We start from the raw sequence: 24372 nt of genomic DNA, 5'->3' as shown, positions 1-24372 counted from the left end.
GCTATCATGCCCAGCTAATTTTTGTATTTTTAGTAGAGAAGGGGTTTCACCATGTTGGCCAGGCTGGTCTCAAACTTCTAACCTCAAGTGATCCTCCTGCCTCAGCCTCCCAAAGTGCTGGTATTACAGGCGTGAACCACCTTGCTCACCTATTTTTATTTTTTATTTCAATAGTTTTTGGAGTACAGGTGTTCTTGGGTTACATGGATAAGTTCTTTAGTGGTAATTTCTGAAATTTTGGTGTCCCCGTCACCCAAGTAGTGTACATTGTACCCAACATATAGTCTTTTATCCCTCATCCCCCTCTCCCATTCCACCTCCAAGTCCCCAAAGTCCATTATATCATTTTTATGCCTTTGCATCCTCACAGCTTAGCTCCCACTTATAAGTGAGAACATACGGTATTTGGTTTTCCATTCCTGAGTTACTTCACTTAGAATAATGGCCTCTAGCTCCATTCAAATTGCTGTAAAAGACATTATTTTATTCTTTTTTTTATGGCTGAATAGTATTCTGTGTGTATATATATACCACATTTTCTTTATCCCCTAACTGGTTGATGAGTATTTAGGTTGGTTTCATATTTTTGCAACTGCAAATTGTACTGCTATAAGCTTATAAAGACTTCTTTTTCCTTTGGGTAGATACCCAGTAATGGGATTGTTGGATTGGATGGTAGTTCTACTTTTAGTTTTTAAAGGATCTCCATACTGTTTTCCATAGTGGTTGTACTAGTTTACATTCCCACCAGCAGTGTAAAAGTGTTCCCTTTTTACCACATCCACACCAACCTCTATTATTTTTTCAGTTTTTTATTATGGCCATTCTTGCAGAAGTAAGGTGGTATATCATTGTGGTTTTTGCATTTTCCTGATAATTAGTGATGTTGAGCATTTTTTCAGATGTTTGTTGGTTGTTTGTATATTCTTGTCCTTTGCCAACTTTTTGATGGGATTATTTGCTTTCATTCTTGCTGGTTTGTCTGAGTTCCTAGTAGATTCTAGATATTAGTCCTTTGGGGGATGCATAGTTTGTGAATATTTTCTCCCACTCTATGGATTGCCTGTTTATTTATATTGCTGTGCAGAAGCTTTTTAGTTTAATTAGGTCTCTTTGTTGTTGCATTTATTTTTGGGGTCTTAGTCATGAATTCTTTGCCTAAGCCAATGTCTACAAGAGTTTTTCCGATGCTATCTTCTAGAATTTTTATAGTTTCAAGTCTTAGATTTAAGTCTTTGATCCATCTTAAGTTGATTTTTGTATAAGGTGAGATATGAGGATTCTGTTTCATTCTTCTACATGTGGCATGCTAGTTTTCTCAGCACCATTTATTGAATAGGGTGTCCTTTCCCTGATTTATGTTTTTGTTTGCTTTGTCAAAGATCAGTTGGCTGCAAGTATTTGGCTTTATTTCTGGATTCTCTATTCTGTTCCATTGGTCTACATGCCTATTTTTATACCACTACCATGCTGTTTTGGTAATTATAGCCTTGTAGTATAGTTTGAAGTCAGGTAATGTGATGCTTCTAGATTTGTTCTTTTTGCTTAGTCTTGCTTTGGCTATGTGGGCTCTTTTTTGGTTCCACATGAATTTTAGGATTGTTTTTTCTAGTTCTGTGAAGTATATTCCTAAGTATTTTATTTTTTTTGCAGCTGTTGTAAAGGGATTGAGTTCTTGATTTGATTCTCAGCTTGGTTGTTGGTGTGGTGTATGGATAGGATCATATACCTAGAAAACCCTAAAGACTCATCCAGAAAGCTCCTAGATCTGATAAATGAATTCAGTAAAGTCTTATTTTTAATTTAAAATTTTATACCTTTTATTTCTGGAGCCTCTATCTTTAAATGTGCTACGTTATTATTTATTTATTCCTTATTTCTTTAGTTTTCTGTTTTTCAATATATTCTTGTTTCTCTTTTATTTCTTTAAACAGAGTAAGTGTAATTATTTTAGAATCTGTATCAGATAATTACAATATCTAAAGTCTTTCAGGCTCAGTTTTTGCTGTTGTTATTTCTTCTCGTTCTCATTTATGAGGTCTCCTCGTGTGTTTGTGGGGGTGTGTGTGTGTGTATGAACTACTAATTTTCCTTGGAAAATGACTTCTAGCAGTTCTTTGGTGGTAGGATGAAAAGACATTTTTCTAGTGTGTATTTGGATTTGTTTCTGCCACATGCCTGGGCACATTTTACTCACCTCTTCAAGACCACTTCAAACTAAATGTACAAATTAAGTAGATTTTTTTGTTTGTCTGTTTTTAAATTACCTGAATCTGAAATTACACTGAAAATTTCTTTAAGGGCCCATTTGTGGTCACAAATTCCTCTGCTCTGATACCAAGGTAGCTTTTGCTGTGGTTCCCTGAGAATGGGGAGGTAAGGGAAGATTCACTATGGAGGGAATCTCCTCTCAGACTCTTCACCCTGGTGAATCTTCTGTCCCTTCCTCTAGAAAATGAAGCTCAAGTCTGCATATGTGGTAGATGCCCTCCAAGCAAATGTGACTGCTGTTTTGAATACTTCTTTAGGTTTCTGACCCCCTTTATATTTTGGCCTGTTGATTCTTTACTGTCTTCTTGGCTCTACCATGGTTTTAAGAAGGTATTTCCATTTTCCCCAGCATTTTTTAGTTGTTTTTTTGTGGGAGTATCAATTGAATACCTAACCTACTATATTGAAGAAAACAGAAATCTGTTTAGCTTTTCCAATACAACCTTTTATTTTTATAGAATTAATAATTGTTTTTTATCCTCCTTAGCTTTCTACCAACTTGCCACTAATATATCTGCAAACTCTTCTCATGCAAATCTCTTCTCCCTAAGTTCAAATGCATTAGGTAGTCTTTGTATTTCTTAAAGAAATCACTCTCAAACCCTTCTGAACTGCTCTAATTTTGATGAATTGATCTCTAGTCCTGCCATACAACTTGGCATCTCCCTTCACTATTGTCCTGGAGATTCCTTTGGTCTCTTTTGTGCTGGATCTCATTTCTTGGACTTCATGCATTTCTCTTTCTCTCTCTTTTTTTTTTTTTCAACTGACTAATTTGTCTTGGCATAATAAATCCTCTACCTTTTGAAAAGCAGTGCATGGAATAGCAATACTTTGAGAACTTGCATGTCTGAAATCGTTTTTATTCTGGATTCACAATTAAATTATAGTTTGATTCAACATAGTAGAAGTTCTAGCTAGAGCAATCAGGCAAGAGAGAAAGAAATAAAAGGCATCTAAACTAGAAAAGAGGAAGTCAAATTATCCCTGTTCACTGATAATATGATTTTTTTTTTTTTTTGAGATTGAGTTTCGCTCTTGTTGCCCAGACTGGTGTGCAATGGCGCCATCTTGGCTCACCGCAACCTCTGCCTCCCGGTTCAAGCGATTCTCCTGCCTCAGCCTCCCAAGTAGCTGGGATTGCAGGCATGTGCCACCATGCCCGGCTAGTTTTGTATTTTTAGTAGAGATGGGGTTTCTCCATGTTGGTCAGGCTGATCTTGAACTCCCGACCTCAGGTGATCTGCCCACCTTGGCCTCCCAAAGTGCTGGGATTACAGGCGTGAGCCACCGCGCCCAGCAATATGATCTTATATCTACAAAATCCTGAAGACTCCACCAAAAAAACTCTTAGATTTGATCAATTAATTCAGTAAAGTTTCAGGATACAAAATAAATGTACAAAAATCAAGAGTGTTTCTAATCACTAACAATGTTCTAGCTGCGAATGAAATCAAGAAGGCGATCTCATTTACAATAGCTACCAAAAAATAAAATATCTAGGAATATATTAACCAAAGAGGTAAAAGAATTCTATAAGAAAAACTACAAAACACTGACGAAAGAAATTGTAGGTGACATAAACAAAATAAATAAATACACACAGGCATACATACATGGGAAAGAATATCCTTTTCAACAAATGTTATAAACAGTGCTGGGGAAATTGGATTGCCATGTGCAGAAGAATGCAACTGGACCCCTATCTTTTACTACATGCAAAAATCAACTCACAATGGACTAAAGACTTAAATGTAAGACCTGAAACTTTAAAAATACTAGCCAAAAACCTAGGGAAAACTCTTCTGGACATTGGCTTAGGAAAATAATTCATAACTAAGACCTCAAAAGCACAGGCAACAAAAAACAAAAATAGGCAAATGGGACTTAATTAAACTACAAAGCTTCTGCCTAGCAAAAGAAATAGTCAACAGAATGAACAGACAACCTGCAGAATGGGAGAAACTATTTGCAAAATATACATCTAACAAGAGTCTAATATCAGAATATAAAAGGAACTAAAACTCGACAAAAATCTGAAATAACTCCATTAAAAGTGAGCAAAGGTTATGAATAGACTTTTTTTTTTCCAGAAAGACAATACAAATGACCAAGAAATGCATGAAAAAATGCTCAATATCACTAATCATCAGAGAAATGCAAATTAAAACCACAATGAGATACCATCTTACAACAGTCAGAATGGCTATTACGGAAAAGTCAAAAAATAACATGTTGGTGAGGATATGAAGAAAAGAGAACACTTAAACACTGTTGGTGGGAATGTAAATTTAGTACAACCTATATGGAAAAGAATGGAGGTTTCTCAAAGAACTAAAAAATAGAATTACCACTTGATCCCGCAATCCCATTGCTGGGTATCTACCCAAGGAAAAGAAATTATTATATCAAAAAGATACTGGTATTTGTATGTTTACTGCAACACTATTCACAATAGCAAAGATATGGAATCAACCTAAGTGTATATCAATGGATGACTGCTTAAAGAAAATGTGGTATATATACATACAATGAAATACTGTTCAGCCATAAAAAAGAATGAAATCTGTCTTTTGCATAAACATGGATGGAATGGGAGACCATTATCTTAAGTGAAACAAGTCAGACACAGAGAGACAAATGTTGCATGTTCTCACTTATAAGTGGGAGCTAAACAATGTGTACACATGGACATAGAGTGTAGAATAATAGACAATGGAGACTCAGAAGGATGATGGAGTTTGAGGGGGCTAGATGATGAGAAATTACTTAATGGGTACAATACACATTGTCTGGGTAATGGGTACCCTAAAAACCCTGACTTCACCACTACACAATCTATGCATGTAACAAAATTGCACTTGTATTCCACAAATTTATATAAAAATAATGTTGAATCAACAAACATTTTAGTTTGGTGGAGTATAGAATTATAGGTTGGAAATAATTTCCCTAAAAAATTTGAAGGTATTTTATATTATTTTCTAGCTCCCAATGTATTTTTTCTTTTTTAAGAGACAGGGTCTCACTCTGTCACCCAGGCTAGTTGTGTACCGTGGCATGTTCATGGCTGACTGCAGCCTTGACCTCCTGGGCTCAAGTAATACTCCTACCTCAGCCTCCCAAGCAGCTGGGATCACAGGCACTCACTACCATGCCCTGCTATTTTTTTATTTTTATTTTTTTGTAAAGATGGAGTCTCCCTATGTTGTCCTGGCTGATCTCAAACTCTTGGGCTCAAGTGATCCTCCCATCTCGGCCTCCCAAAGTGCTGGGATTACAGGAGTGAAGCACCACACCCAGCCCTCCCAATGTTGATGAGTTTGTAAGCCCAATGCTGTTCTGATTCCTTTTTTATTTTAATTTAAAAAATTGTATTTTAAATTTGTGTTGGCACACAGTGGTGTATATATGTATATATTTATGGGGTACATGAGATACTTTGATACAGACATACAATAAGTAATAATCACATCACGAAAAATGGAGTATCCAGCCGGGTGCGGTGGCTCATGCCTGTAATCCCGGCACTTTAGGAGGCCGAGACGGGCGGATCATGAGGTCAGGAGATCGAGACCATCCTGGCTAACACGGTGAAACTCCGTTTCTACTAAAAATACAAAAAATTAGCCGGGTGTGGGCACCTGTAGTCCCAGCTACTCAGGAGGCTGAGGCAGGAGAATGGCGTGAACCCAGGAGGCGGAGCTTGCAGTGAGCTGAGATCATGCCACTGCACTCCAGCCTGGGCAATAGAGCGAGACTCTGTCTCAAAAAAAAAAAAAAAAGAAAAAAAAAGAAAAATGGAGTATCCATCCCCTCAAGAATTTATCCTTTGTGTTACAAACAATCCAATTATACTCTTTATTTTAAAATGTACAGTTATTATTGACTATAGTTACCCTGTTATGCTATCAAATACTAGGTGTTTTTAATTATTTCTATGTTTTGTACCCATTAGCCATCCCCACTTCTCCCCAACCCCACACTACCCTTCCCAGCATTTGGTAACCATCCTTCTACTCTCTATCTCTGTGAATTCAACTGCTTTGAATTTAGCTCTCAAAAATAAGTGAGAACATGTGAAGTTTGTCTTTCTGTGCCTGGCTTATTTCACTTGACGTAATGACCTCTAGATCCATCCATGTTGTTGCAAGTGACAGGATCTCCTTCTTTTTCATGGCTGAATAGTAAGTACTCCTATGTGTATATGCACTATATTTTTAAAATCCATCTGTTGATGTACACTTAGGTTGCCTCCAAATCTTAGCTATTGTGAATGGTGCTGCAACAAAAATGGGAGTACAGATATCATTTCGATATACTGATTTCCTTTCTGTTGGGTATATACCCATCAGTGGGATTGTTGAATTTTATGGTAGCTCTATTTTTAGTTTTTTGAGGAAACTCCAAAATGTTTTCCATAGTGGTTGTACTAATTTACATTCACACCAACAGTGTACAAGGGTTCCCTTTTCTCCATGTCCTCTCGAATATGTGTTACTGCCTATCTTTTGGGTAAAAGCCATTTAAACTGGAGTGAGATGATATCTCATTGTAGTTTTGATTTGCATTTCTCTGATGATCAATCATGTTGAGTACCTTTTCATACACCTGTTTGCCATTTGTATGTCTTCTTTAGAGAATGTCTATTCGGATCTTTTGCCCATTTTAAAATCAGATTATTAGATTTTTTTCTTTTGTTTGTGCTCCTTATATATTCTGGTTATTACTCTCTTGTCAGATGAGTAGTTTGCAAGTATTTTCTCCCATTCTGTGGGTTGTCTCTTCACTTTGTTGATTGTTTTCTTTGCTGTGCAGAAGCTTTTTAACTTGATGTGATTCTATTTGTCCATTTTTGTTTTGGTACCTGTGCTTGTAGGGTATCTCAAGAAATTTTTGCCCAGGCCAATGTCCCAGAGAGGCTCCTCAATGTTTTCTTACAGTAGTTTAATAGTTTCAGGTCATAGATGTAAGTCTTTAAGCCATTTTGATTTGATTTTTATGTATGGCAAGAGATAGGAGTCAAGTTTTATTCTTCTGCATACGGATATCTAGTCTTCCTTGTACCATTTATTGAAGAACTGTCTTTCCTCTAGTGTCTGTTCTTGGCACCTTTGTCAAAAATGAGTTCACTACAGATATATGGACTTGTTTCTGGATTCTGTATTCCTTTCCATTGGTCTGTGTCTGTTTTTATGCCAGTACCATGCTGTTTTGGTTATTATAGCTCTGTAGTATAATTTGAAGTCGGGTAATGTGATTCCTCTAGTTTTGTTCTTTTTTCTCAGGATAGCTTTGGCTATTCTAGGTCTTTTGTGGTTCCATTCTAGGTCTTTTAGGGTTGTTTTTTCTATTTCTGTTAAGAATGTCATTGGTATTTTGATAGGGATTGCATTGAATCTATAGATTGCTTTGGGTAGTAATGGTGCTCTGATTCTTAATCCTATTGCTGTTCTGATTTTTAAAAAATTTATTAACAAAGCAACAACATGAAGTCACATGTTCTGATTTTTTGTCTGTGTATGCAACTTGTTCTTTTTTTCTGGAAGCTTTTAGAATTGTTTCTCTGTGTCCAGTGCACTGAGATTCTATAATGATGTGTCTTGGTGTGGGTTTGATTTGTTGTTCTGGATACTTAGGGTGCCCGTTCAATTTGGAGACTCTGTTCTTCAGTTTGGGTTAGTCCTTTTAAATAATTTTTTTGATGATTTCTTCGCTTCTGATTCTCTGTTCTCTTTCTGGAACTCTAATTTAGAACTCTTATTTCGTCCAGACCTTCTGGACTGATCCTTTAATTTTTATGTTTTCTCCTAAAGTAGAACAAATTTGATCTTCTTCAACTTTATCCTCCAGTCTTTGTATAGAATTTTTATTTCTGTAACATGGTTTTAGTTTCCAAGAGCTCTTTTTGCTTATCCAAATAGTAGTTACTCTCAAGTAGTTTCCTGTTGTTATTTTATGAATGCACTATAATATCTCTTTGAGAAGTCTGATGATGGATTATTTTTAATGTTTTGTTGTTTTAGATGGAGTCTAGCTCTGTGGCCCAGGCTGGAATGCAGTGCCGCAATCTCAGCTAAAGGCAACTTCCGCCTCCCAGGTTCAATCAATTCTTCAGCCTCAGCCTCCTGAGTAGCTACAGGTGCATGCCACCATGCCCAGCTAATTTTCGTATTTTTAGTAAATACGGGGTTTCACCACGTTAGCCAGGCTGGTCTTGAACTCCTGACCTCAAGTGATCCGCCCACCTCGGCCTCCCAAAGTTTTGGGATTACAGGCATGAGCCACCGTGCCCGGCCAATTTTTAAATGTTTTATTTTTGGTGTTTTTTTTTCCCCACTCCGTTGCAATTTATGTTTCCTCTCATTTACTTTTTCCTTCTTGTTTGTTTTTGTTTCTTACTTGTATATTAAAGTCCTTCCTTAAATGTCTAATGATCTCTGGCTATTTATTTTGAAGAGTAAGAACACTAAAACGCTGATTGGAAAGTGAAATGAGGGCTGGGGCACCTCGGCCAAAGTCTTACATGTGGAATTCATTATAATTATCTATATTATTAAGAGAATTCTGATGAGGGTATCTTTGGGATTTTTCTTTGGAGCTGGTGAGATTCCCCAGAGAGGATTTTCCAAAGGTGTAATCAGGCTCTTGTTTACCTTTGTTTCGTAATCAATATTCTCAAGTTTGTTAAAAGTTACCATTCTTCGGTTTGATTTCCAAAGTTGCTGTTGTTGTCTCCTTTCCCTTTCTTACGGCCTGGAGAGTAATACATAATTCCACCTTTAACTGGAAGCCCCTGTATGTATGTATGTATGTACTCACTTATTTGAGACCGGGTTTCGCTGTGTTGTGCAGGCTGCACTTGAACTCCCGGGCTCGGGAGATACTCCTGCCTCAGCTTCCGGAGTAGCTGATACCACAGGTGCGTGCCACCGCGTCTGACTGCCCGCATTATTTCTCTAGGATAGTTTTTTTGGAGGTCAACTGCAGGATCGTACAGGAAGATTTTGACACAAATTTTCTTATTGCCCCAAAGCAATATGTATATATGAAAAGAGGTAAGCGTCTGTATAATAATTATTTGTTTTGCAACAAGCATTGAATAACTTTCACGGGCACTGCGCAAGCTATCTATCTGCCTCAATACTCCGCCCAGCGGTGGGCAGGAAGAAACATCTGAAAAAGCAATGAGATGCGCATGACATTTGGGCGAAGACAGAGGGCAAACATAAAAGGGCCAAGCGCATAGACCTCGCCTCTGAAATTGGGGTAGGCGAGAGGGGTTTGATCTTGTCGATGATTGGCTGGTCTCTGACCAATCACGGACAGCAATTGATTTTTCTAATCGTCGTAATCCACCTCCCCGGGGCCTTGAAGCCACGTTTACAAATAGGAATAGGGTACGTGGGAGGGATAGAACGTACAGCCAATAATATCATGTGGCGCCGATGGGCGTGTTGAGGCCGCTGCCAGGCTTAGGGCGGAAACAGATTCTCCGGCTAAGAAGGGGAACGAAAGATGGCGGCGGAAACGGTGCTGTCCAGTGTGTTAGGACTGCTGCTTCTGGGACTCCTGTTACCCGCAAGTCTGACTGGCGGTGTTGGGAGCCTGAACCTGGAGGAGCTGAGTGAGATGCGTTATGGGATCGAGATCCTGCCGTTGCCTGTCATGGGAGGGCAGGTGAGAGGCGTATAAGGGGCGAGGGTCCGGGCAGAAGAGGAAGCGGGTAAGAGATAGAGGAAGAAGGGCAGCTCACAAGTCTGGGGCTGGAGCCTACGGGAAATCGGGAAGAGTAGGTATTGCTTTTACGGTGACCCCTGGGGATCGCAGACTGAGACCCACTCTCTAGGGGCCAGGAATTGGGAGAGGTGGGGCTTCCCGCTGTCAGGTCTCAGTTTACTATCGAAACACCCGGACTCCGTTCCCGTGGAGAAATGGGAACGCCCTCTCGCCTCACCCACTAAATACAGCTGGAGAGCTTGTGGCTTGTTCTGTCTTCGACTGAGCTCTTCCCCAGGGTCTGAAGAGGGATTTCGTTGTTTTCCCTGATCCCAGCCTTTCTTTGCTTCCTTGCCCCCCGACCCTCCCTTCTTTCCCAGAGCCAATCTTCGGACGTGGTGATTGTCTCCTCTAAGTACAAACAGCGCTATGAGTGTCGCCTGCCAGCTGGAGCTATTCACTTCCAGCGTGAAAGGGAGGAGGACACGCCTGCTTACCAAGGGCCTGGGATCCCTGAGTTGTTGAGCCCAATGAGAGATGCTCCCTGCTTGCTGAAGGTGAAAGGGACTGGGTTAGATAGAATGAGGGCTTGGGACCTAGCAGTTCATCCGAAAACTGGAGTCCAGTGAATGAGGCAGGATCTAGGGGACCTGTAGTGGTTAAGAAGACCACTGGAGGAGTAGACAGATTACACGGACAGGAAAGAAGCAAAGAATCCTGCAACCATTGATGACACTTTGCTGAATGTAGGAGCAGGTTAGGATAGAAGATCTCAGAAAAGGCCGGGCGCAGTGGCTCACGCCTGTAATCCCAGCACTTTTGGAGGCCAAGGTGGGCGGATCACGAGGTCAGGAGATCGAGACCACGGTGAAACTCCGTCTCTACTAAAAATACAAAAATAAAAATTAGCTGGGCGTGGTGGCGGGCGCCTGTAATCCCAGCTACTCGGGAGGCTGAGGCAGGAGAATGGCGTGAATCCAGGAGGCGGAGCTTGCAGTGAGCCGAGATCGCGCCACTACACTCCAGCCTGGGCGACAGAGTGAAACTCTCTCAAAAAACAAAAAAGAAGATCACAGAAAAGGACTAAAGCAAGACTGAGGGTCTGCGTCGGGTAGGAGGAGTACTTCCTTAAGTCTGCCTGCTGAAGTCACCCCCTGCCCTATCACTCCGCTCCAGTATCCAATTTTATTTTTGTCGTAGCACTTTTCATGATCTGAAATCATATTAACTGAATCAGTTTGTTTATTTTCGGTCTGAATCCCAGCATTAGAATGTAAACTCCATGAGGTCAAATAATTTATCTTGTTCATAGTTGTATTCCCAGTGGCCAGAACAGTGCAAGGAATGTCCAAGAAGTTCAATTAATATTTAATTTTGGGTTCTTCTATGTTTCCCTAATATGATTGCTTCAGGGATACCATAATTTCTTATCTTTATGGAGGGGAAATAAGGATTTAAAAAATCTTTTAAGAGGGAGGAATGGAAAGACCACAAGTGGAAAACAGACTTTAGAGATAACTCTCTACGTCACAGAAGGAAAGCAGCCCTCCCTCCTTACTGAAAGTCTGGAGAATTGAGAGTGGAAGTGAAGGGAAGAGAATTGAGTGTGAAAGTAGATGAGAGGCTATGTGTCTTGGAGCCAGGAGACTCTGATTCCAATAAAAGACGTCTGCACCCCATCCCCCTGATTGTTTAATTTTTAATTGTCAGACAAAGGACTGGTGGACATATGAATTCTGTTATGGACGCCACATCCAGCAATACCACATGGAAGGTAACTCCCTTCTTTGTTTTCCTTAAGCCCTCAGCATCATATCATTGAAGGTAACCTGCCTCCCCAGTTCCCTCCTAGTCCTCTTAGGAGTAACAGTGCTTCTCTGTGGCTTCTCTTGCAGATTCAGAGATCAAAGGTGAAGTCCTCTATCTTGGCTACTACCAATCGGCCTTCGACTGGGATGATGAAACAGCCAAGGTGGCAAGAGTGTGGGATTCAGGGAGAAGGGGTTCTGGCCACCGGCTGAAAGCCCTGACAAGAAGGGGAGGGTCAAGATTAGCTGATCTGTTTCTTGGGGCTTGGTGGCCATTAGGACAAAGTTTCCTGGGGCCTGGGGGCACAGGCCATTCTTTTGTCTCTTTGGGGACGCAGTGTCATCCTTCCTCTTTGTTGTCTTTCTCATGTCCCCCACTCCTGCCTCATGTCTTCTCCAGGCCTCCAAGCAGCATCGTCTGAAACGCTACCACAGCCAGACCTATGGCAATGGGTCCAAGTGCGACCTCAATGGGAGGCCCCGAGAGGCCGAGGTTCGGGTGAGTCTTGAGAGAGGGAAGTTGACACTCCCATAGGGACAGTTCAGATTCTAAGGGAAGAGAATTGCATCTTATAGTCAGGGGGCTCCCTCCCAGATTTAAAACATATTTCCAGCAGGGCACGGTGGCTCATGCCACCAGCACTTTGGGAGGCCGAGGTGGGCAGATCACCTGAGGTCAGGAGTTCAAGACCAGCCTGACCAATATGGTGAAACCCCATCTCTTCTAAAAATACAAAAATTAGCTGGGTGTAGTAGCGGGTGCCTGTAGTCCCAGCTACTCGGGAGGCTGAGACAGGAGAATTGCTTGAACCAGGGAGGCAGATGTTGCAGTGAGCCGAGGTTGTGCCACTGTGCTCCAACCTGGGTGACAGAGCGAGACTCTGTCTCAGAAAAGAAAAAAAAAATAGCAAAAACACATTATTTCCAAGCCGGGTGCAGTGGCTCATGCCTGTAATCCCAGCACTTTGGGAGGCCAAGGCAGGTGGATCACCTGAGGTCAGGAGTTCAGGAGCAGCCTGGCAAACATGGCAAAACCCTGTCTCTACTAAAAATATAAAAATAAGCCGGCCATGGCTGTGGGCACCCTGTAATCCCAGCTACTTGGGAGGTTGAGACAGGAGAATAACTTAAACCTGGGAGGCGGAGGTTGCAGTGAGGCGAGATCGCGCCATTGCACTCTAGCCTAGGTGACTAGAGCGCAACCCTGTCTCAAAATAAAATAAAATAAAACGTGTTTCTAGCTGCCATCTGGACATCATTACCTGGATATTCAGAGGCACTTCAAGTCAACATTTCCCAGATCCTCTTCTCCATACCCCCAACCACACTTAATCTTTTTCCCACATTTCTCCTTTTTGTTGCCTCAGCAATAAACCTGAGTGCCATCCTTGACTCTTTCTTCTCCTCTGCATTGTCCCTCCTTTTATTTATTTAATGGCTTTTCAGTGAGGTCTTGCTGTATATGCAGGGATTAGGCTGGGCTCTGGGGATACCATGGTGAGCAAATGTGCAGCCCCTGCCCTCACAGGCTGCATTAGAGGGGAAGACAGAATCATAGAAATGAGTCTATGATTATCAACTAAGAAGTGAGATGAAGGAAAGGAATCTATCTAGCTCTCTCAGAGTAAATAAAGCCCGTTTTTCCTACTTCTAGATATCTCTCAAAACTCTCCTATGCTTTCGTGTGGTCGGTACCTTCACTCTTGCCTGCATCCCTGCGAACAGCTTCTTTACAAGTGCCTCTCATCTAGTGGTCCTTAGCTGAGTGGAGGCAGGCAAATATAGAATGCAAAAAGTTTCTTGGGTCATTCTCATGTATTCATAAATATACACACCTGTAAAGAATTACATGACACCTGTCAGAGTTATCTTTCCATAATGCAGATTTGTACCTGCAGTTGTGTGCTGGTAAGTGTTGGACACCCAGATCTTTGTGGGTGTGGGAGGGAAGCCCTGATTTGTAATGTTTGCCAATATCTGTGGTAAAAATACTCCCGTGATGCCCAAGTCAAATGATGTTAACCGTCTTGCAACATTCTCCAAAACTTACCAGTTGGCTCCAACACACCTGTAAGTCTGCATCACTTCTTCGTTCAGTCCTGAAAAACCTTCAGTGATTCTGCCTTGCACAAAGGCTAAGATCCAAATGTTTCAGCACAGACCAGGGTGGTAGCAGTGGAGGTGATGGGAAGTAGTTGGATTCTGGATATATTTTGAAGGTAGAGCCAATGAGATTTGTTGATGGTTTGGATGTGGGATAGAATCATGGATTACTTCAAGATTTTTGGCTTGAGCAACTGGAGTGATGGAATTGTAATTTACTGAAGTGTGAAGGAAGAGGTTTGGGGGAGGAAATTAGGTTGGTTTTGGATATTGAAGGTTAAGATGCCTTTAGACATTCTAGTGGTGATGTCCAGTTGACAGTTGGCTCTGTGATTCTGGAATTCAGGGACAAGTTCTGGGATAGAGATATAAGTACTCATTGTATTTCTGCCACACTGGCCTTTTTCTGTCCTTCAAACCAGTGGGTCTCATTGTTCCCTCTGCCTGGAGCAGTCTCCTGCAGATGTTTGAATGATCGGCCCCATCCCCTCATTCAGGTTATATTCAAGTGACAACTCCCAGGGAACCTAACATAAGCAAACAGACACACATACACACACATGCACCTATTGCTCCTGTCCGGGTAAGCATCCACAGTGTTTTGCATTCTTCAAAGCATGTATCATTACTTGAAATTACTGTATTTGTTTAAGTTTAATTTCTGTCTTCCCTCACTAAGATAAGCTCTGGGAAGGCAGGGATGATGTCTGTCTTGTTTTCTGCTGTATCCACAGCTACTGGAACAGTGCTTTGCTCAAATAGGTACCTGGAAATTATTCAATGAATGAATGAAATGAATGACAAGCCAATTCTAATGTCACCTTTCTTGATTAACGCAGAAAATTAGTTAGTTGTGTTCCTTCAGCACTTAATAATACAAGCATCCCCATTCCTGTATACCCACAAGCATCCAAACATGTATATAATCCATTATAGCACTTACTTCATTGTATTCTAGTTATTCCTTTGGGTGTTTGTATCTTCAGTTGGCCAAGAACTGAGGTCAAGACTGCATAACTTCCTCATATCTGGTGAACATATGCTCTGTGCCAAGCACTAATAGAAACTAGGAATAAAAAGGTGGATAAGACGTAGTTTTGCTTTCAGGAGACATTTTAAATGAACAGCCACAACAAGCAGGATAAATGCCATGAGCAATGAAGTGCAGCCTGCAGGGGAGCACACAGTCAGGACGGAGTCCAGGGTAAAAAGGAGGCCTCTTGGGAAAAGTAACCTTTGAACTGACGTTGGAGGATGAGGAGTTAGACTAGCAGATGGAGAGGATGGCATGGGGAAGAAGAGGGCATTCCAAATGGAAGGTGCGCTAAGTGCAAAAGGCCTGGAGACAAGAGGCAATGGCCTATCCCAGGAACTGACAGATATTCACAGGGACTGATGGGGAAATCATGGGAAGAGGAGTATAGGAGATGAGTCTGGGCAGTTGGTAGGGGACAGGTCACGAAGGGCTCTGTAGCTATGATGAGGAGTTTAGACAATCCAAGAGACAGTGGTTGGGGGAGGCAATGAGGTATTTGAAGCAGAATGATGACATATTCAGGTTTGGATTTGAAGGCCCACTCTAGCTGGAGTATAGCAAAGATTGAGAGCTCACTTAGGCAGCTGCAGTAATCCAGGCATGAAATAAAAGTGGCCGGGGGATGAAGAAATGTGAATATTTGGAGAGAGATTTAGGGGGCAAAATCAATAGAGTAAGAAGGAGTCAAGAATGATTTCCAGCCTTCTGGCTTGTGCAGTTAGATAGATGGTGATTCGTGTTACTGAGATAGGTATAATGGGAACAGGAGTAGGTGTGATGAAGGAAAATGGTGAGGTGATCAGGTAGAGATTTCCAAGGAGGCTGTGGATCTCTGGGTCTGGAGTTCAGCAGAGAGATCTGAATTGAACCCAGAGGTGGGGAGTCATCCTCATATCATCTATAACTGAAGCCAAAGTATGGATGAAATCCCCCAAGGAAACAGTATCTAATGAGAAAAATGGGACAGAACTTCAAGGAAGCCAATATTGAGAGCATGGGAAGAAGAGGATTTTGCCAGAAGGGGCCAGAGAGGAGGCTATGGTGACATGGAAATGAGGAAGGACATATCTCAAGGGGAAATTGGTCCATGGTGTTGGCTGTGCCTGAACCTTCAAGGAAGAGGAGGATTAAAAACTGCTTGTAGGCACTCATAGTCATTATTATTTTAATAAAGGCAAAACATATACATGGAAATAAAAAATTCAGACAGTAGAGAAGAGAGCCAGATGGAAAGTATAAATTCTCTACTCCCAGGCACTCCTGACCAGTCCTTTGGTTGGACTTAATGATAGAGGTCATTGGTGATCTTTGCTAGGGCAATTTGGGCAGAGTGGTGAAGAGGAGGTGTTGAGAAAAGTGGTGAAAAAGTGGAACTCAGCAGGGCATGGTGGCTCATGCCTGTAATCCCAGCACTTTGGGAGGCCAAGGTAGGCAAATCACTTGAGGTCAGGAGTTCGAGAACAGCCTGGCCAATATGGTGAAGCCCCATGTCTAGTAAAAATACAAAATTAGCTGGGTGTGGTGGTGGGTGCCTGTAATGCCAGCTACTTGGAAAGCTGAGGCAGGAGAATTGCTTGAACCCAGGAGGCAGCGGTCGCAGTGAGCTGAGATCGCGCCATTGTGCTCAAGCCTGGATGACAGAGTGAGACTCTTTCTCAAAGGAAAAGAATGGAAATCTTTGAAGAAGTTTGGCTATGAAGGAGAGATAAAAGGTAAGCATTAGTGAGAGGTGCTGGGGGATTGAGAGAGGGGGCATTCTGTGGTTGGTGTGTGTTTTAAGATGGAACAGATTAGAACATGTTGAAGGCTGTTGGGTGGATGTTAGTGGAGAGGAGGAGAGGGAGGTGAAGATACAGTAGAGAGAATGAGAAAAGAATATGGACAGGGCTGGGATGCAGAATCCTGGGAGAGCAATTTGCCTCAAAAGGAAGGTCTAGGCCGGGCACGGTGGCTCAAGCCTGTAATCCCAGCACTTTGGGAGGCCAAGATGGGCGGATCACGAGGTCAGGAGATCGAGACCATCCTGGCTAACACAGTCTCTACTAAAAAAAAAAATACAAAAAACTAGCCGGGCGAGGTGGCGGGCGCCTGTAGTCCCAGCTACTCGGGAGGCTGAGACAGGAGAATGGCATAAACCCGGGAGGCGGAGCTTGCAGTGAGCTGAGATCCGGCCACTGCACTCCAGCCTGAGCGACAGAGCGAGACTCCATCTCAAAAAAAAAAAAAAAAAAAGGAAGGTCTAGGGTTGTAACTGGAAGTGTATTTGCTAACGAGTCTGGAGGTTTTGGTGGCAGAAAGTTGAGGCCATTCCTATCTGGTTGCTTCTAGTTTTCAGTTCTTATGCCACTTGCCTAGGTGATCAAGTAAAGCCCTTACTCCAGGGCAGGCACTGTGACATGTTGCTGGCCTGATGCCTCCTCAATAGGAACAGCGTGCATGTTGTTTGTTGAAAGTGCAGTCTCTGTGGGGCTAGGGAACAACTGGTTAGCTATGTGGAATAAAATAAATTTCTATTTATTGGTGTGTGTTTTAAGATGCAACAGACTAGAATATTTTGAAGGCTGTTGGGGGCATGTTAGTGAAGAGGAGGAGAGGGAGATCAAGGTATAGTAGAAAGAATGAGGAAAAAAATGTGGACAGGGCTGGGATGCAGAACCCTGGGAGAGCAATTTGCCTCAAAAGGAAGCTCTAGGGTAGTAGGCCAATTCAATTCTTATAAATAAAATTCTAGAGATATCAAAGTTTTAAGTTGTAAAACATACAATTATACAAAAAAAAATGTCATAGAGACCCATAAATTCACTGCCAAGTTAAACAGATGTTAATGTTTTACCTGATTTGCTTCAGATCTCTGGTTTTAAAAAAGGAATAAAATACTTATGCTAATAGCTAAAGCCCACCTTCATATTTAATCACTCTCCCTCCTTACCAGAAACAACCACAACCCTCACTACACTTGTTTTGTATTTTTATTAATGGTATATATGTATTACAGACGATAGATAGTGTTTTGTGTTTTAAAATTATACATCAGGAGTATCAACTTGTTTTATTCACTGATCAGTGTGCTTGCCATTCCATGGCATGACATAGAGCTCTGATTGAGTGATTTTTTTTTTTTTTTTTGGAGACAAAGTCTCACTCTGTCACCCAGGCTGGAGTACAGTAGCGCAATCTAGGCTCACTGCAACCTCTGCCTCCTGGGTTCAAGCGATTCTGCTGCCTCAGCGTCCTGAGTAGCTGGGACTATAGGCACCCGCCACCATGCCCAGCTAAGTTTTGTATTTTTAGTAGGGAAGGGGTTTCACCATGTTGGCCAGGCTGGTCTTGAACTCCTGACCTCAAGTGATCCACCTGCCTCGGCCTCCCGAAGTGCTGGGATTACAGGTGCGAGCCACCATGTCCAGCCTGGTTGAGTGGTTTTAACGTCTATATTGTGTTTCATTGCTTACTTACCCATTCCTCTGTTGATAAACAGTTGGGTTTCAACTCTAATGCCCTTATACACAGTGCTGCAATGGAGCTCTTATTGTGAGTGTACAAGAATTTCTCCAGAGAAATACCTAGAAAGTAGAATCACTGGGTTACAGGAGTGTATGTTATTGGTGAATTCAATTTTTTGTTTGTTTGTTTTGTTTTGTTTTTCTGAGACAGAGTTTCACTCTTGTTGCCCAGGCTGGAGTGAAATTGTGCGATCTTGGCTCACTGCAACCTCTGCCTCCCAGGTTCAAGCAATTCTCCTGCCTCAGCCTCCAGACTAGCTGGGACTACAGGCACCCACCACCACGCCCAGCTAATATTTTGTATTTTTAGCAGAGACGGGGTTTCACCATGTTGGCCAGGCTGGTCTCAAACTCCTGACCTTGTGATCCGTCCGCCTTGGCCTCCCAAAGTGCTGGGATGACAGGCGTGAGCCACCATGCCTGGCCCTCAATTTTTTTAATGATTGAAAAAATATATAACCTAAAAGTTCATTCTAACAGTCTTTAAGTGTACAATTCAGTGGAAACACAATGTTCTGTCACCATCACTACTATTTCTAAAACTTTTTTCATCATCCCAAATAAAAATAACTATTTCTCCCTCTCCCAGACTCTGTTCTACTTTCTGTCTGTATGAGTTTCCTGTTTGAGGTACTTTATATTAGTGGAATCATACAAGATTTGTCCTTTTGTGTCTGGCTTATTTCAGTTAGCATGGTGTTGTCAAGGTTCATCCATGTTGTAGCATATATCAGAATTTTATTCCTTTTTATGGCTTAATCATGTTCCATTGTCTGTATATACATTTTGTTTACCTATTTGTTGATGGATGGACACTTGGGTTGTTTTCTTCTTTTGGTTATTGTGAATAATGCTGCGATGAACATTGGTGTTCAAGTATCTGTTTGAGTCCTGTTTTCAGTTCTTTTGGGTCTGTACCTAGGAGTAGAATGTGCCTTATGGTAATTCTAGGTTTAATTTTTTGAGGAACTGCTGAACTGTTTTTCCATAGCAGCTGCATCATTTTACATTCCTAGTGGCAGTGCACAGGGTTCCAGTTTCTCCATGCTATCTCCATCACTTATTTTCCTTTCTTTTGTTTTCTTTTTCTTTTTTTTTTTCAGTAATAGCCATCTTAATGGGTGTGAAGTAGTACCTCATAGTGGTTTTTGATTTGCATTTCCCTAGTAACTGATGATGTTGAACATCTTTCATGTGCTTGGTGACCATTTGTATATCTTTTTTGGAGAAATGTCTATTCAAATCCTCTGCCCATTTTTGAATTGAGTTAGTTTTCCTTGGTGAGTTGTGAGAGTTCTTTATGTAATATATTCTGGATATTAATCCCTTATCAGATCTATGCTTTGTAAATCTTTTCTCCCATCCTGTGGTTGCCTTTTTACCATCTTTTGTTTTGCTTTGTTTTTTTGAGACAGAGTTTCACTCTTGTTGCCCGGGCTGGAGTGCAGTGGCACAATCTCAGCTCACTGTGACCTCCGCCTCCCAGGTTCAAGTGACTCTCCTGCCTCAGCCGTGTTCTTTGGTGCTCAAAAGCTTTTAATTTTGATTTCCAAGAGTTTTATAGTTTTAGCTCTTAAATTTAGGTCTTTGATTCATTTGAGGTTAATTTTTTTTTCTTAGAGATGGGGGTCTCGTTATGTTGCCCAGACTAGCCTCAAACTCCTGGGCTCAGGTAAGCTTCCTACTTCAGCTTCTGAATAGCTGGGATTATAGGGGTGTGCCATTGTGCCCAGCTGCTGATTTTGAGTTAATTTTTGCATATGGTACAACTTCATTGTTTTGAATGTGGATATCCAGTTTTCCTGGCACCATTTGTTGGAAAGACTGTCCTTTCCCCATGGAATATTCTTGATATCCTTACCAAAAATCAATTGACAATATATGTGAGGGTGTATTTCTGGCCTCTCTATTCTATTCCATTGGTAAATATGTCTGTCTTTATGCCAGGATCACACTGTTTTGATTATAGTAGCTTTGTATTAAGATTTAAGTCAGGAAATGTGAGTCCTCTAACTTTGTTCTTTTTTTTTTTAAGATTGTTATGGATATTTGGGATCCCTGGAAATTCCATGTGAATTTTAAGATTTTTTTTTCTGCAAAAACACCATTGGATGCCTTTCATTTATTTTTCACTCCTAATCACTCTAAAACTTCCAGTACTATGTTGAATAGAAATGAAAAAAGTGGCTATCCTTGTCTTGTTCCTAATCTTAGGGGAGAAGCTTTCAGTGTTTCACCATTGAGTATGATATTAGCTGTGGGTTTTTCTTATATGGACTTTATCAATAATTGAAGACATTCCCTCCTATTCCTAGTTGATTGTTTTTTACATGAAAAGGTTATTGAATTTATCAAGTGCATTTTCTGCATCAGTTGAGATGATCATGTGGGTTTTTTCCCCTTCATTCTATTAATATAGTGTATGACATTGATTTACCTATGTTGAACCATCTTTGCATTCTTGGAGTGAATCCAACATAAATCATGATGTATAATGCTTTTAATATGCTGCTGAATTTGTTTGCTACCATTTAGTTGAGGAATTTTGCATCTGTGTGTATAAAAGATACTAGTTGCCAGGCGTGGTGGCTCACACCTGTAATCCCAGCACTTTGGAAGGCCAAGGCAGGTGGATCATCTGAGGTCAGGAGCTCGAGACCAGCCTGGCCAACATAGTGAAACCCTGTCTGTACTGAAAATACAAAAATTAGCTGGGTGTGGTGGTGAGCACCTGTAATCCCAGCTACTCAGGAAACTGAGGCAGGAGAATCGCTTGAACCTGGGTGACGGAGGTTGCAGTGAGCCAGGATTGCGCCACTGCACTCCAGCCTGGGTGACAGAGCAAGACTCCATCTCAAAAAAAAAAAAAAAAGATATTAGTCTATTGTTTTCTTGTAGTGTTTTGTTAGTAGTATTGTCTAGCTTTGATACTATGGCAATGCCAGTCTCACAGAATAAGTTAGGAAAGCATTCTTTATAAATTTCAGATTTAATTATTTTGTCACCTGCATTCTATCTATACTTTGTCTTTTTGTTTATAGTGTCTTAAATGAATTTTAATTTAAACAAAATTTAAATTCCAATGTAGTCAAACTTATCACTCTTTTTCTTTATACCTTGTACATCTTATGTCTTTTATTTAATCCTTTCCTATTTACTATTCATTTATTTTTTTGGGTTTCTAAAAAAGTAGAAAAGTGTGAATAGAGTTTCTCATACTTTGGTTTACAATTTAATAAAAATTTATCTTAATGTATGTTATAAGATTAGGACCTAGATACACCTATTTTCCACAGGTTGCCCCAGCACTGTTTATTGAATACACCATACATTTCTCTCTGATTTGTAATGCCTCCTCAGTTATTTACCAAGTTTTCAAATATATGTGCATTTTCTTCTTGGCTTCTCTTTTGTTCCAATAGTCTATCTATTCCTATGTCATTACCACATTGTTTTAATTACTATAGCTTTTTCATAAATCTTAGTATCTGGTAGGATATACTCACCTTTATTCTTCAAAACTGTCAGGCCTATCATTGGTCAAGTTCTATTAAAACTCCTTTTGGGGATTTTGGTTGGAATTTAATTTTAGACTGATTTGGAGAGAGTTGATACTTTATAATATGAAGGCTTCACACACTATGAACATGTTTGTTTCCATTTACTTGTTGTCCTATACTTTAGTAAACTTTTAATTTTTTCTTTTTTTTTTTTTTTTTTTTTTTGAGACGGAGTCTCACTCTGTCACCCGGGCTGGAGTGCTGTGGCCCGATCTCAGCTCACTGCAAGCTCCGCCTCCCGGGTTCACGCCATTCTCCTGCCTCAGCCTCCCGGGTAGCTGAGACTACAGGCGCCGCCACCTCGCCCGGCTAGTTTTTTGTAGTTTTTAGTAGAGACGGGGTTTCACCGTGTTAGCCAGGATGGTCTTGATCCCATGACCTCGTGATCCACCCGTCTCGGCCTCCCAAAGTGCTGGGATTACAGGCTTGAGCCACCGCGCCCGGCAACTTTTAATTTTCTCTAAAAATTCTTGTACATCTTACGTGAGATTAGTCTTAGATACCTTATAGTTTTTATTTTTGTATTGTTTGTGTATACAAATATTTCAAACATACAGGACCTTATAGTTTTTGATGCTATTTTAAATAGCATCTTTTACAAATTTCATTTTCTTTATTGTTATTATTATTTGAGATGGGATCTTATTCTGTCATCAAGGCTGAGGTGCGATCTTGGCTCACTGCAACCTCTGCCTCCCAGGTTCAAATGATTCTCTGCCTCAGCCTCCTGAGTAGCTGGGATTACAGGTGCGCATCACCATGCCCGGCTAATTATTGTGTTTTTTTTTAGAGAGGGGGTTTCGCCATGTTGGCCAGGCTAGTCTCAAACTCCTGGCCTCATGTGATCCACCCTTGGCCTACTAAAGTGTTGGGATTACAGGCATGAGCCACCGTGCCTGGCCAAAAATTCCATTTTCTGATTGTTGCTGGCATATGGTCACATTATTGGTTTTACATATTGATCTTATATTCAGCAACTTTTTTTTAACTCTTTCATTTTTAGTAGTTTACAAATTCTTATGGATTTTCTGTATAGATAATTATGTCATTTGCAAGAGAAACAGTTTTGGTTTCTTCCTTTCTAAGTCTTATAGATTTCATTTTTCTTATACCTCAAGTGCAACAGAAGTGGCAATGATGGGCATCCTTGACTTGTTTCTGACTTTAAAGGGGATGCTCCTGAAGTTTCACTGTTAGCATGATGTTTTCCTGCAGGCTTTTTGCAGATACCTTTTATTAGGTATGTGAAGTTCCATTCTGTACCTAGATTGCTGGATATTTTCACCATGTATAGGTGTGGAATTTTAACACATGCTTATTCTGTGTCTATTGAGATAGTCATATGGTTTTTTTAATATTAAAAATGTTAAATTTATAGTTTTTTTAATTCTTTCATTTCTGGGATAATCCATGGTCATGAAGTATTTTTTTATACATTGCTATATTCAATATCCTGATAGTATAATTAACTTTTGTAACTATTTTCATAAGTGGATTGGTCTATAATTTTCTGTTCTTGTACTTACTTTGTTTTTGTATAAAGTTACATTCACTTCATAAAACGTCTTGAGGAGCTTCCCTCTTTTTCTGCTCTGTGGAGCAGTTTGCTAAGATAGAGATTATTCTTCAAAGGTTAGATAGGGTCAGGTGTGGTGGTTCATGCCTGTAATCCCAGCACTTTGGGAGGCCAAGGCAGGAAGATTGCTTGAGCCTAGGAGCCCAGCCTGAGCAACATAGTGAGACTCCTGTCTCTCCAAAAAAAAGTTTTAAATTAGCGTGTTGTGGTGGTGTACACCTGTAGTCCCAGCTACTTGGGAGGCTGAAGCAGGAGGATTGCTTGAGTTGGAGAGGTTGAGGCTGTTAGGAGCTGTTATGCCACTGGACTCCAGCCTGGGTGACAGAGCATGACTCTATCTCAAAAAAAAAAAAAAAAAAAGAAAAAAAAAAAGATTAGATAAAGTGAATCCTCCCCATCCCCACAATATACTACAAAACTGGTATAGTGTGGGGATGGTTGTTGCTACTGATTTAATTTAATTTATTTAAAGATTGTAAGGCTTTTTAGGTTTGCTACATCATGAAGCTTTAATAAAGTATAGTTTCATAGGCCATTATTCATTTGTCTAAATTTTCAAATGTATTAGCATAAAATTACAGTTTTTTAAATAAACTCTTTTTATAGATATATCCTCTTTTGCTTTCCTAATAATTGACTTTGCCTTTTCTCTTTCTTCTTGATCTGTGTTGCCAGAGGCTTGTCTACTTTATTAGTCCAATAACCACCTTTTGGTTTTGTTTATCTGGTTGTCCATTTAGTATTTCATTAACATTGTATTAGTCCATTCCACATTGTTTTTTTTTTTTTTTTTTTT

The 24372-nt window shown here is 40.6% G+C and overlaps 1 protein-coding gene across 9 annotated transcripts in view; it reads left to right on the top strand.

The window, feature by feature from the left end:
• The first annotated feature begins 9573 nt into the window (after positions 1–9573).
• OS9 (osteosarcoma amplified 9, endoplasmic reticulum lectin) overlaps positions 9574–24372 on the top strand; it is a 30944-nt gene continuing 16145 nt past the window's right edge. For 6 of the 9 annotated variants that reach the window (XM_011925997.1, XM_011925994.1, XM_011925996.1 and 3 more), the window contains exons 1-5: positions 9574–9951; positions 10371–10547; positions 11701–11764; positions 11886–11962; positions 12199–12297. In XM_011925997.1, the coding sequence (XP_011781387.1) occupies positions 9790–9951; positions 10371–10547; positions 11701–11764; positions 11886–11962; positions 12199–12297 (579 nt within the window). In that variant the 5' untranslated portion in view covers positions 9574–9789. The remainder of the gene's footprint in view (positions 9952–10370; positions 10548–11700; positions 11765–11885; positions 11963–12198; positions 12298–24372) is intronic. The other 3 variants (XM_011925999.1, XM_011925998.1, XM_011926000.1) reach the window with 3 other exon arrangements.

Source organism: Colobus angolensis, unplaced genomic scaffold, assembly GCF_000951035.1.
Source record: "Colobus angolensis palliatus isolate OR3802 unplaced genomic scaffold, Cang.pa_1.0 Scaffold67, whole genome shotgun sequence".
Classification (NCBI taxonomy): domain Eukaryota; kingdom Metazoa; phylum Chordata; class Mammalia; order Primates; family Cercopithecidae; genus Colobus; species Colobus angolensis.
Note: the sequence above shows the minus strand (reverse complement) of the source record. Positions and strands in the feature narration are given on the sequence as shown.